We start from the raw sequence: 14,597 nt of genomic DNA on the forward strand, positions 1-14,597 counted from the left end.
GTGACAAAAACTCCACAGAAAGAAGTAGCAGATGTTCCTGAGATCATAGCAAAAACAATCCACATACTTAGTAGGAACAGACTGTGATGTACAACATTGATGTTTTTTCTAACCTTCCTAAAATTACCCATTTGACTGATTTCTTATGTGTAAAAAGAGGCATAAAGCCTTTGCTTCTGTCAAAGTACCACTGTCTCGAATAATTTAGAAGCTCCCTGTTTCAGTGCACTGAGACTTCCCGAGCACAGGCAGATTTAAGACACCTTTAAATTTGTGCATGACTCCCAAGAATGCGTTTCTTAATACCACTGTAACTAGAGATGTATTTATAAAAGAGCAGCCAGAATCCAAAGCTCTGAATCAATGGCAGTCCCAAAAGGGATGCAGTCACAGTGCTGCCTCGTGCACACAGCCAATGGCCCAGGGTGCAAAGAGGGGCTCCACAGCCAAATTTGTAGAGTCCAATTCACAAACACCAGTTCCACCAGTATGGAACCACAGCCCTGAGAAACTGCTGACTGGGAGGGCCGAATAATTGACAGCAGCCATATGTGCCTCAACTCCAATTGGGCAAATTTGAATAAGAAATCATTGCCACAGTATACATAGGCTTGACAATTTTATATTTAAGCACTGGATTTCTCTTCTGCAGATAACATCGCTGTAGTAATAAGTGCAAGAACTTCCTCAAAAAGGAGAACATCTTCTTTAAAGTCTCTTTCCTTATTGAAGTAAGCAGGAATTATGAATATGCATGGAACGTGTGTATACATATATATGATTTTTATACATAATCTTCCACATGACTCTCTTCTGTCTTGACATATTGTAAGTATGCTTAATTTGCAGTACATAATGGCAAGATATAACTAGGCAGAGAATGGACTGTAGGTTACATGGACCAGCAACTATCAGTGAGTATCCTGCATTCTGTGATGAATATGGCATCTAAGTTCAAGTGAATGATGAGATATTCAGATTATCATTGAAACTGAACTACCAGACTCTGCATTCCCTACACACAATCAAAAAATGTGTTTGTGTCACATATTTAATTAGTCTATAAATAAATGCTATTACTAGAGGACAGCCCATTCAGATGTGTTTCTTCCTAATTCTTCCAGTTTGACTTCACATACAGTTAAAGACTATCAAACAGTGTAGTTTCCTGTAGTAGCTTATGCCCATGCTTTAATGACTACACCAACCAGAGTTCAGACAGACAGAGCTTTTATTTGAAAATCAAAGCTGAAAGAGCAGAGGAACTGCTATGTGGGTCAGAGATCCATGCTGCCCTGTGCCCTGCTGTTCACACTGGAGAGCAAATGACAAGTCAGGAAAAATACCAAAAGCCTGAGCTTTTCAATCAGCCATGCAGAGATTTCTTCTCCATCACCTCCAGGCACCAAGGTTAGCAACACAAAATGTTCCTCATTTCTCTGCAAATCCCTTTATATCACTGACCTCCAGAACATCCTGTGACAACGTGTCTCAGAATTGTGCATTTTGCTGGAAATAACATTTCTGGAAAGCTGCCGCCTGCTAACACCATTAGGACAAGCCTGCGGGTGCTCACAGAAGAGAGCCATTGCTCACAAGGTGCAGGGAGGAAAGGTCTGGGCCTTCAGTGTTGGAACCAAGCTGCAACTTGGGAACCCTCTGGGCGGCTTCATCCCTGCAAGAAAAGCAAGGATGCTGAATGGTGAGAGGGAAGAACCAGATTGCCATCTTTTAATTTCTGACATGATTTTCACTTGGAAGTAGACACAGAAGAGGAGCCTATATGGATTTTGTCAGCATTGCCATATGTAGACTGCCTAAAAATCTGCCAGGTGGCTCATGGATGGAGTGGAGCAGCTACCTGGCAGCAGCTACAATCCACAGCTTACAAGTTCAAGCAGTGTGCCTCTTGGGGGTGTAGTGCCCTGTTTTATGTGCTTTAGAAGTGTCTGGTTATCAGATGAAGCTGAGCACTCAATTTTCTGAGTGTCATCTACGGCATCTCCTCTGACAGCCAAGAATCAGTGTTTATTTTAAAAAGCAATCTAAATGAAAACAAGCAAACTTGCCTTTTTTTTTTTTTTATGAGAGAAAAGATTCAAAAGGGAAAAGGCTGCAGTAAAAAATTGCTGTAATCATGTCGCAGGAGAAACAGCAATTCACCAAGAAACACAGATTTTGTTGATATAATCCTTTCCCCTATAAAAGGCATTGCTATATTGATTTTCTAAACATTTATCTGCTCTGTGCTGACAGATTTTTGTGTCAACACATTTTGCCTTGTAAATGGTCAGCCTGCTCTTTGAGATAGAGGATTCATTCTATTTGGGATGTGCCTAATGTTGCTCTTCGTAAAACATCCAAGGACTCGTTAACCTATATGGAGACCTATATAAAAACCTATATAAAGCTATAAAGCAAGCAATTGAACAAGTGTCTATGGTTTGTTTGCATGCACAAAGTGCTTGTGCAATCGTTCTTTTTCAAATAACACGTAATTGTAAAATTAACAAACACATCAAGCATTAAACAAAGAACACTTCCTTGTGCCAAACAGAAAATCCATTATCTGCGGAGCTGTAGCTACGTGGGACAATATGGGAAAATAGGAATTCTTTACCTCTTCCTGCTTGCAAAAAAAAAAGTTCTGTAATTATTTTACCTGTAATAAAATTCAGCCAAGCCCCAGCCTTGTGTTAACCCATCCAGTTGGAAATCTGCAATGCACTCATGGAAAACACCTCTTCCAGTCAGGCCGTTGTACACCACAGGGCAAGCTTGCTTGTCCAGCCTTGCAGAAACATCAAAGTGCTTGCCACCTTTCATAAATGCAAGAAAGGAAGAATGTTTCCAGACTCCAATTGTGTTTAATCTCAAAAATTCACAACATCTACTATTTTTGCATATAGATTTTTTCTTATGCTTTTCCAAAGAGCAGTAGTTTTCCTCTTTGCTTTGTAAATTGAGAAGGAACTTTGATCAAGGCATATTTTCAAATATATGTGTCACTTACCAGCAGTAAAACTGACTCTGTACTCATCCTTGATTACACCATCATCAGCCATTTCAGCCAGCGAGGCATTGGACCACTCAATCCCAGCCTTCTTCCCATCAGGGAAAAAGACATAACCTACAGTGAGGCTGAAGAGGAAAGAAATGGAGCAGAACAAAAGTTCAGCTAAAGCTCAAATGAATCAACGTGCTGACCTTCCAGGGGAGCTCAGCTTTGAGTATAGCCTCCATTCCTGGCCAGCAGCATAAAAATGGTTGTATTGTGGGATCTTGCAAATGTTGAACAGGGGTGGCCATGGAAGTAGGAAAGAAGATGAGGATTGCAAGAAGGAAAAGCAGGTCATTTGGTCACACTTGGTCACAGAGCTGGAGTCAGAAATGAGAGGATTGAAGCTCCCCACCATTCAGAAACATAACATTAGGCTCAACAATAGTGAGCAAGTGCTCAATTTCTACCTCTAAGTCCTCTAGACAGTAAGAAAGACAGCTGCAGCAGCCCAAAAGTAATTGAAAGGAAAGGAAGTAATTGGAGGTAAAAGCTGTCCTTATAACTAATTGCAGCTGGAAAATTGGACTGAGGGAGTGGAGAGCATGAAAAAGAGGGTGTGGATGGAAATCTGGCTAGGTGGGTTCAAAGCAAGAATGTGCACACAGCTGTCTTGCTGAGCAACTTCTGTCACTTTAGAGATGTGTGTTTTCATCAGGGCAAACTTCCTGGTTTACTTACTTCGTTGTGGTAGCAGGCATGTTTATAACTGTTAAATGTGCTGCAGTCCCATCCTGAAAGACAGGAATAAAAGAAAAGCGGTCTGATTGACATGAGTTGTATGCTGATTTGACCAAGAAGACCTAGAAGACATTGGATTCAAGTCAGGTTATGCAGCACACTATTACTTATTACTTTTAATTCTTCTCAGTCCATTTTCTCTGTAAGTGTGGCTGCAAATGAAAATCCAGGAATATAAACTAACTGAGGGCAAATTAAGGACATTAAGGACATCTGAAAGTCCACAGAAAGCAGACATAAGAGAAGAAGGGAAACAATGACTGCAGAAACCTCAGCTTGCTGTGTTCAGAACTGCAGAGCCACCTCTCACAGTTGCAAATGTTCTTTGACAAGATATCTCTTTTAACCTATATTACTCCACGCTTTAAAGCAGCATACAGGAAAAATGTTAAATAAGGAGGAACTAGATTCTCATGTTTTTATTCATTTCTATTCCATTCTTGAGTCTGAATCTCTTCATGCTCCACTTGGGCTGCTTGGAGGTAAATAAAAGCCCATGCTGCAGTTTTTTAATTGTACAGACATCGAGATGTAAGGACTCCAAATTTCAATCAGTGATTAACTTTAATTGTTTCTTAATAAACAGTTAGATGGCTTTTAATTAGGAGGGGTAGAGCAGCAGTTATTTTGAGTCCTGAATAACTATGAAGAAAAGGGAGAGGTTACTGACCGATTGTGCACATCACAGTGCAAAACCACAATCTTATTAAAAGGTACACAGGCATAAGTTAGATCCCAGCAGCAACTGGATCTGCACGTATGTGGGAATTTCCAAGGTGTGTTTTTCTGCTGGCCTGCATGTGTCTGGGCAAGAATTTTTATTCTGCTTTCAGTCTCAACTCATGTAATGCTGAATATAACAGACATCTTTATGCCTTTTCAGAAGCAATCTGCTCAGGTTGCATGCCAGCCTGGAATGCCAGGGTTCAGAATTTCCCCAGGCTGTGCTCTCAGCAGCCGCTCCTCCAGCACAACCACCATAGCAAAGCAGGGAATTAGAGCTGAGCATGGACAGAAATATTTGCTGACTGCTGTCATGAAGGCTTAAGATGCCTTCAAATATCTCAGGCTGTGAATCAGCATTGCATCACCTCCTCCGAGCTCTTGGGTATCTGTAGCAGGAGAAAATCTGTCCAGTAAAGCTGTCTAATTTTATCTTAAAAAGCCAAAACAAACAGTTTCAAGTTATCAAAACAATTTTTAGTTAAGCCAGTGTAGAAAAAATATATATTAATTTTCAAACACATGGCTCAGCTTTTTGAGATCTGCACCCATCACTGACATGTGCTAATGATGGCAACATTTAGAATTTCTGATTGCACACTGTGAATGCTCCCAGCATGTTATGTCTGGATATTTAAATGTAACTGATAAATTCAGAAACATCAGTAGTGCCATGGTGAAGGAGCATACTGGCATGCTCATATCTACCTCAAAACGTGCCAAAATCATGACATAACGGTAGATCTCAGACCAGTTCCGGACACCTGCAAAACAGAACAAAATCATCCAATGTAAAGTACACCATGGCTGGAAAACATGAAGGAACAGTATCTGACTTGACATTGACTTCAGATAAAGTAGTCCTGCAGTAACTGATACATGATGAGTACGTGCTGGGCTCCAGAACAGCCATGGAGTATCATAGAATCATAGAATGGCCCAGGTTGAAAAGGGCCATAATGATCATCTAGTTTCAACCCCTCTGGTATGTGCAGGGTCAAGGCCATCATAATTGAAAGAGAAGCAGAGTAACATGTCGAGTCAGACTGAGGAAAGGTTTATCTTGACCAAAACCAGGAAAATGTCTCAAAAGATAAAATTAAATTAACAGTTCTGAGTGTGTCAGGCCAGGAGGCTGAATGGGCCTCATCCTCTCCATCACAAGTCTCTACAGTGAAATTACATCCCATGCCTCTCTTAAAGAGGCATGCTGTCACCTGGAGGAGCACCAGGCTTCAAGGAGGTGAGGAGATGGGATGAGTGGTTTGGAGTGACTTAATCCCTACTGGAGTCTACTGGAGGTGAACAAGGGGAAAATTTCTGCTGTTGTTACCGTAAGAGTGGCTCCGAACACCTTTGAGGGAAAGTTTGGTTTTCTCATGATTTTTTATTTCAATTTCTCCAACAGACTGGCCCCACTGCTCATGTCGGAAATGTTGTTCCCTTTGTCTGTAAGAAAGAAAAGCTCGAATCAACATCGGCAAAATCAACATGGCTTCTATTAGAGAAACCACAGTGCCAATCTGATGGATGCGCATCCAAAAAATGAAGGTTTCAGAGCATCTAGATCACAGCTGTGTCAGATCCTACACGTCAGCAAACACTTTCAGATATCCCAGCTATTGCTAAATGCGTGTTAGAACACACAGGCATACCCTTGCAGCAGTCTGTAGAGTAATAACTAACCCCAGAAGACATTATTCTTGCCTCTCACTTTTTGACCCTTTGGAAGAACTCGATGGTCCATGGTTCCTGGGCAAAAGCATGGGCAAATGTGCTGGGATGACTGTCATCACGGAAGCTGAACACTTCTGTAGAGTTCTCCCAACTAGGAAAAGAAGGGAAAAAGCAAAAGCTGTTATCAGCTTGCAGGTCACATTAGGCCAAGTTGTGCACTTGCTACTCCAGGGATGCTCTTTGCATGTTATGGTGTTTGAAAATTTCTGATCTTTTCCATTTTTAATATGCTATTACTTTTCAAGAAAACAAACAAAAGGAAACAGAGAATGGGTACCATATTCTGCAGAATGGCTTAACAAGGGTCAGCAGATTACCTAACAAGGGAAGCTGGAAGGGCAGAGCCTCAAGTAAAAGGATGATGCTTTCTTTCATTCAGTCTATTCAGAGGTATAAATGCGGAATGATGCCAGAAATGCTGTGCTACTCCGACAGCAAATCATTTTTAATCAGGCAAACAGTCCATAAATCATTTGCACTGCTGAAAAGCAATGGCAGAATAAGAAAGCAGAGACAAGGATGGCATGAATTACTTTGGACACATGACCCTGTGAAAACAATACCTATGGGAATAAGAGAAATAAAGCCACAAATATATATTTTCAAATAGAGATTGTGGGTTTGGGGTGGTTATCTTGCATACTATTTCCTAGTTGTATGAGCAGAGCTTTTATCCAAATACATGCTAGAATCATTCTATAACTGTTGCTTGGGTCTAGTTCCAACCCCCTGCTATGTGCAGAGTCACCAACCAGCAGCCCAGGCTGCCCAGAGCCACATCCAGCCTGGCCTTGAATGCCTGCAGGGATGGGGCATCCACAGCCTCCTTGGGCAACCTGTTCCAGTGCATCACCACCCTCTGGGTGAAAAACTTCCTCCTAATATCCAACCTAAACCTCCCCCACCTCAGTTTAAGACCGTTCCTCCTTGTCCTATCACTATCTACCCTCATAAACAGCCATTCCCTCTCCAAGAAACAGAAGGACCAGTGTATTTTGAGACCATAGAACTAAATTCCTTTTAAAGCAGTTTCTCCAAAGACAAAAACACCAGACATAGAATTCTTTGGTACGATAACTGCCTAAATAACAAATACTGAAGTTCTCACTATGCAGTCAGTTTGCTTTCATTTCCTCAAGGATATACTGAAGAACCAAATCTTTAACCACAAACCCACAATACAAACCAAAGCAAACTGAAATGCTCTTACTGAAAAGAGAATTTAACCGGTACAAGTTCTCCCTCTTCTTCACTCCACTGCTGTCGGTAGGGTCCTTTTCTATAAGAGAAAGCACCATAATTCTGTATAACTTCTAAACAGGTGACATTTTTTATGTATTTGAAACTGGAATCAACAGAAGACACTGCAGAAGAATGGTGTCATTGTGTGCTAAAGAAGGACAGTAATACTCCATTGCAGTGAAGAAGCAGAGAATAGAACTGGATGTGGATCCTACCAGCTGTATTTTCAATGCATAGAAGGCAATGCATGCTATTGGTACCAAGTAGCTTTTGGTTCAAGCCTGTTAATTAGTTTTCCAGGTAGTGTTCAAGAAGCCTTGGCTTCACATGTATGAGCCCACAGTGCTGTAATACCTGAGGAATCCATTGAAGCTTATTTTCCAGCGTGCTTGGAGCTCTAAGTATTCAATAGTGAGCCCTCCTCCACTCCAAATCTCTTCAGATTCATCTTTCACCATCATGTTTGGGTGCTGTGGGTGCTAAAGAGACATTTCAGGAAAACATTTGTTTAACCCAATTCTGGAGGTGCAACACAGGTGAATTCCCACTGTGACAGCCCTCTGCAGGAGTAACATCAGATTGAATTGGCTTTTCAGCTCTGTCTGCTTTTTGGTAGCCACATACTGGAAAAGAAAATTGTATCTAAAATATTGGAGTTTCAGATAGTTTGTTATTGCTTCAGATAATACAACTGAACTACTTGTGCGTAGGAAAACCACTGTAACAGCCCAGCTCATGCTTAGACCCAAGCCAATGTGAAGCTCTGGGGGGTAAAAGTTATTTTTAGGCTGACTATGATGAAACAGATGATTTTGTTTTAAACATGCTTTAGATTTTTAGTGCTTGCAAGTTCTCAAAGCTCGTCAGCTGCTCTTTGAAAAATATGCCTTATTTCCTAAGGTTGTCAGCTTCCTGAAGGAGCTCTTATCCCTGCTGCTATAAGAAAGGGTATAGGGTATATATAGCTTGGCTGCAGTTGCAAATAATAAAGCCACAGCTACACAGTACTAGGAAACCTAATAATGCACATCAATCTTCACTTCTGTGGTTTACTGTGAATAGGATGCTCCCTGGTCATGGCTACTTAGCAAAGCAAATTTGTGAATGTAAAAGTATTGGTAAGGTGCAAACGGATTTAGGCCAGATCTTTTCTTTTCCTTCACCACAGAGTCAGCTACTGACAAAAAGAAAATCCACAAGTAAAATATTTGATTAATACTGTTTTCCTGTTAGGATGAATGAAGCAGATGTATATCTAACTCCTTAAAAGCCCTCCTTTCTCGTTGAAAGAGACGCTTCCACAACAGTTTTATAGCATTCACTCATTACAGAAAGGGGAAAAAACAACCATAGCTGTACAGCACTGCTTATTAACCACACGCAGCACATTATCACAAAGACTGAATGCTCAAATACTTCCAAGATGATTTACCAAGATATTTTTTTAGACAACATGTTATATTTAGTGCACTTACTGGGGAAAAAACAAAACAAAACAGTGAATATCAGATACCTGCCCTGAAAATTACACACAAGGAGTAATCCACTGAATTCACGGAAGTGAAATGCAATTTATCTACTGGAGCACCATTCTATTCCCCATGCGTGGATTGACTGCATTCAGTTTTGGAGCCTGATGGGGTTCATGAACAGCTTTCTTTCCTTAATGTCTGTTGCCACTTATCTTAATGAGACATTTGAGAAGACAACAGGTCTCAAGGTTTGTTTTTCTGCCAGTGATTGTTGTGCTCACTGGAAGTGAATTCTAATGGGGTGTTTCAAGAAGACAAGATCATGCAACACATGTAACTGCCTTGTAGCAGTACTGATGGTTTAGAATGTTAATCATAGAATCATAGAGCCACCGAGGTTGGAAAAGACCTCCAGGACCATCCAGCCCAACTGCCCACCTATCACCAACAGTTTCCACTTGTTTCTCAGCACAGCATCAATGAAGACACATGCGTGGTGGTGATGGGTTGACTGTTAGACTAGATGATCTTTATGATCTTTTCCAATCTTAATGGTTCTGTGATTAATTTTCACTTGGGTTCCTAGCATAGCAATAGGACTTAAGCACTGAATGTCCACCACTTACTTCAAACTCTCCTATTCCATCCACCCTCAGGAAGAGCCACATCTCACAGATGCCATTGGGACGCTTGGCAAGACGAGCAATCACAAAGCTCTTGTTGGTCTCTGCAAAGCCCGTGAAGTAAACTGAATCAAGTGCCTAGGGAAAAGGAAACAGATCTCGGCTCAGGCTGGAGGGGGAGAAAGAGAGCCATGCTTTGTTTTCCGTGTTTTTTCCTCAGGAACAGGACTTTACTTTCACTTTCTGTATCTAATACCACATTTTTCATTAGATTAAAAGCATTGTTCCTTTCTCCTTTGCCCATGTACTTGTCAGGAAGAAGAGATAGAGCAGGTGATAAGCAAGTTTAACCAGGGACCGTAATTATTTTATGATACTCGTGCAAAGTGAGCTTCTTGCCATAAGAAACCCAGCACTTCACTGCCATGATTACCAAGTAATGGCACTGTTAACATCTCAAGTCTCAAGAACGTTTAGGCACAGAAATCCACAACTCCACTTCTACCTGCGAGGTACAACCAAGGTGACATGCCCATGTTGCCATCCCAGAGATGTGCATAGGGGAGAAAAAGGGTGCAGGTTCAAGATTGGGTAGTGAGTGAAGCCCAGCATTGGGATGCAGGGGAAGGAAGCTTCTGATGCAGGGGGATGCAAGGTGCTGGTGTGCAGGGGATGCAGAGGGGTGTGTGCCCTTGAGGGATGAGAGTCCCACACACAGAAGTCCTGGGGAGTGTGAATACAGGTTATGCTAGATTAATGAGCAACCCAGAGGATGGAGGTCCTGGAGATGGCATGCACTGGGACACAGTGGGAATCTGAGGAGATAGGGGTCCTGGGGATGGCACTGCATTGGGATGCAGTGGGTCTCTCAGGGGATGGGGGTCCTGGGGTTGGAATGCATTTGGGCAGAGTGCTGGGGAGATGGGGCTCCAGTCAAAAGAGTGCCATAGAGATGGGATGCCAAGGAGATGAGGATGCTAGGGAAAGGAGCGCCAGGGAGATAGGTGCCAGGCGAAGCAGTACCAGAGAAAAAGGTGCCAGGGAAACGGGATGCCAGAGAGATAGACGAGGTGCCGGGGAAGCGAGTCGCTCTGGGGCACATCAGGCCACTCACGTGGGGGTCGGGACTCAGCAGACGCGGCCTCCGGGGTTCCGCTGCTCCTCCGCAGGCAGCCCGCTGCTTCCAGGCGCCGTAGAGAAGCAAAAGACCTCCCAAGGCCCAGCGCTTCAGCGGGACCCAGGCACCGGGAGCAGCCGCCCGCCGCGCCCCGAGCAGCGCCAGCAGCGCGGCCGCCAGCAGCGCCAGCAGCGCCAACATCGCGCAGCGGAGCGGAGCGCAGCGCGGGGCGCGGAACGGAGCTACAGCCGCTTCGTAGCTGGGCCGATCGTTCCGGCGGTCGCCAAACTCCGCCTCGAAGCTGCTTAAGGGCTCGTCCTGTCTGCCGGCGCTCTGAGGTCACGCATAGAAGTGGCATTTGTTTATTGATGTATTTGTGAAGTGGTTACTGTTAGTATTACCGTTACTAATGTTATCGAAAGTTGAATTTGCTCGGTTTATTTACTTGTTCATTTATTATTGCCATTACTATCCTTGTCATTCTCCTTATTTTCCCAATAAACATGATCTCAGCTCCCATTTTGCACAGCTGGATGGAACCAAAGAGAAGTTGAGGCACACCGCTGGTGTGGTGCAGGGGATGTGGCTTCTGTGGTTTCCTCCTTCCCAGGGCAATCTGTGGCTCTGAGCCTTAAACCTGAGGCTGCTCCCAGCTCCTTGGTTGGGATCTCAGTTCCTATTTCGATTTCTGGCTCTGTTTCATCCAGCTTCCAGCTTAAGTGGGTCCTTCGCTTCATCCCACTGCCAGCTGCAGCCAAAGGGGAGAAAAATGACTCAGCTGCAGTCTTCATCCAAGCCATGAAGCAGAATCTCAGCAGGCATCCTTTCAGCCACCTTGGTAGGTGCCATTTCTGGAAGCCTCACTTTCTGATGCCTGTTGGCTCACCACACAATAGACCTTTTTATTCCTCTGACAGTTAGCAAGCGTTTTGTCTCATTTCCCTACATTAGCTAAGATCCAGTCTGTCATGGTTAGGCTTAGGGTTGAGGTGTAGCTTGATCTTGCTTTGAAGAAAGGCAGGGCTCTCAGATTTCATGCTTTTTACATTTAGTTTGGACTCCCTGTTAACTCTACAGACTTCTCAGTGCGTGTATATAGACTTCTATGGTACTGGTGTGTGCATTTACTCTGCCTCAATGATTATCTGTCTGTCTATCTTTCAAAAGTATTGTCTTAGATGTTCATTTTATCCTCTTAAAAATCTCCCTTATTTGTACAATTTCCCTTTTCTGAGGCTGGACTGTATTGCCTTATTGCTGTCAATGGACATCAAAAGTAGACATGAAGGAGCTAAAAAGTAGAAGGCAGCAATGAGTTTCAAAAGTTTATTTCTGTAAGTCATCGTTGCTTGAATTAATACTCAAGGAGCAAGTGTTAAAGTTAACTACCTACGGTAGACAGAGAGCCAGAGAGACAAAAAGGTGATTTTCATATTTCAGATCATGCCATACAATGGCTAAAAACAGCCACAAGATAGATTATGTCACAATGTTATCACCGCACCTGCAGCAGAGCAGATAATGGCTCAGTACAGACGTAGGTTGCATTGGAATGTGTTATGAAGAACAGCTTTTATTTTTAGCTCAAATTTAAAGAAAACATTGACACAAAGCAATACTCGGCAAGCAACAATCCACACAAGTGACAAATCTTTGGCACTTTACAAACATGCATAATTAAACCCTAAACAACACTTGTCTTGAGACTTGCCTATGGGAAATGACATATTCTGCTGAATTGTTTTTGCCTCATGCAATCTGTGAGCAGTTTTACTGTGCTTTGCCAAACCATTGGAGTCCTCATACAAATCATTTGAATGTCAGTATTTGCATTTCTGAGGGCAGGAACAACAGAGCATGCATATTTCATGTGTTCCTCTGATATCTGAAGTATCCCAAAACTCTCCCAGTTTAAACAGTGCATCAGTTAAGGTATTGCAGCCGTCTCTACGGAATCTGTAACAGGGATAAACTCCATTCCTTCCTACAAGGACAGGAAGCATGGAAACAATTTGCTTTGTGCAGCATTATTTTTCAACATTTCTTAGGTAATCTGTTGGAGGACTTGAATATATCTCTGACAAACAATTTATCTTGGCAGTATTGTTTGCTGGGGAGGTGGTTCCAAAACAGCAGGACTTGCAGAAGAACCGAAGTCCTGACATGTCTGGTAATGTTTTTAGCATGGCAAAAACAATGATTTGCCTATTAAAACAGATCTGTCCAAGCCCTGTTCCACATGCTTAGCAAAAATGTGGGAAGTAAAACGTGCAGATGATTTGTTTGGTTTTGAGTTCAGGAGGAAATGAGAAACCTGCACAGTGCTAAAAATACAGAGAAGGAAACAAAGTGAATTTCAGACTGATTTGCTGCCTTGCCCTATCCGAGCTCTCTTGAACAGAAATCAAAGCTTACAAGAAAAAAAAACTGGTTCATGGTCTCATGGTCTCTAACCCTCTAAGAGCTGCAAATGAATCTAGATTTTCAGAACTACATCCACCAACACCAGCAAGAATCACATGTGTAGTGCAAGACCTGAACTTTGAGAAGTCTCTGGTCTGGGAGAAAACGTCCTATTTTCAGCCTGTATTTATGTCACATGATATTATATGTAAGTATTATTTTTTTAGTTGCTAAACAACTGCTTTGTCTATATAATTTCTCCCTCTATTTTCACATATGGAGAGATGCATACTGCTTGCCAAGGTCAGCATGACTCCAACATGTTTTAAGATGCCCTCCAGCTGCCCTCCAGAAACAAGCAATGCACCATCCAGTGGACAAGAGCAGTTACACTGCAGTGGCAAATTATGAAATATCAGTCCCACTAATAAGGGAATTTAGAATGCATTTAGAATGACATGGAGAGAAAACAAAATGTTAGAGAGATCACCTTCTATGATTTTCTGTGCATAGATTTTTGTGTGTAGGCACTGGAATGGGCTCCCCAGGGAGGTGGTGGAGTCACCAACCCTGGAGGTGTTCAAAGAACGTTTGGATTTTGTGCTGAGGGATATGATTTACTGAGTACTATTGGTAATAGGTGGATGGTTGGACTGGATGATCTTGTAGGTCTTTTCTAACCTTGGTGTTTCTGTGATTCTGTGTGCTATCATTTGAATAGCAGAGTTGGGGATAGACAGTTCCACCCACTGTATGAAATCCATCTGTTGGGAAATAGAAGATTACATACAAAAGCAAGTCCTTCTGAAGTCTCCAATATTTTGGTGCAAAAGAAGGAAATGGAAGAAAAGAAGCATAGAAACATGCACAGGCACACAGACAGCTGTATTATATTGCGTGTATCAGCACTTGCTGCCCATGTCCCACTAGATGGTGTTCATGCTACAAGAAAAATAAGATGGAAAAGTGTGTTTGAGCTGTCATAATGCCAGCCTTAGGCTTCTTCTTAATGTGCTTTAAATACTCCCTCGTCTCACACAGTGCTAGGTTAGCTGCTTTGTACCTCATTGTCAGAGGCAGATTACAAAGGGGTTTCAAGTGCTTCAAAGGGGCAGAGGATGTGCTCACAGAAACACTTCTGGCCCAGCTGCCTGGAGCTGAGGAGGCAGTGGCAGGTTAGCAGGCTGTGGCAGAGCTGTGCCTGGGTGTCTCAGGGCCATAGGAGCACAGCAGCTCAGGCTTCTCTACCTGAGTTGCCTTGTGCATCTTCGCTCTGTAACCTTCGACACCGCAGATATCTCGTTTCAGAGATATCGTCTTCAGCCACAAACAACTCTTTTTTCAGACATCGGGAAGGAAAATGTCTCGTTTCAACAGCTGGACGAAGCGCATCTCGCCCTGCCCATCAGGCAGCCCACCGCTCCCCCAAGCGCTCCATCACCAACACATGCGCACTACCCGCCCATCCCACAGCCGGCGCC

At 42.9% G+C, this 14,597-nt stretch overlaps 1 protein-coding gene across 1 annotated transcript; it reads right to left on the reverse strand.

Moving 5' to 3' along the window:
• Positions 1-1,213: 1,213 nt before the first annotated feature.
• On the reverse strand, positions 1,214-14,382 carry LOC125699478 (uncharacterized). The gene is made up of 12 exons (XM_048959047.1): positions 14,365-14,382; positions 10,711-11,046; positions 9,600-9,734; positions 7,856-7,980; positions 7,470-7,538; positions 6,237-6,350; positions 5,856-5,971; positions 5,231-5,286; positions 3,740-3,792; positions 3,014-3,141; positions 2,663-2,819; positions 1,214-1,675 (listed from the first exon to the last, which is right to left on the reverse strand). Exons 1-12 carry the CDS (start codon positions 14,380-14,382, stop codon positions 1,573-1,575), a joined length of 1,410 nt encoding a protein of 469 aa, XP_048815004.1. The 3' UTR covers positions 1,214-1,572.
• Positions 14,383-14,597: the final 215 nt, after the last annotated feature.

Source organism: Lagopus muta, chromosome 12 (genome assembly GCF_023343835.1).
Source record: "Lagopus muta isolate bLagMut1 chromosome 12, bLagMut1 primary, whole genome shotgun sequence".
In the NCBI taxonomy this organism is placed as follows: domain Eukaryota; kingdom Metazoa; phylum Chordata; class Aves; order Galliformes; family Phasianidae; genus Lagopus; species Lagopus muta.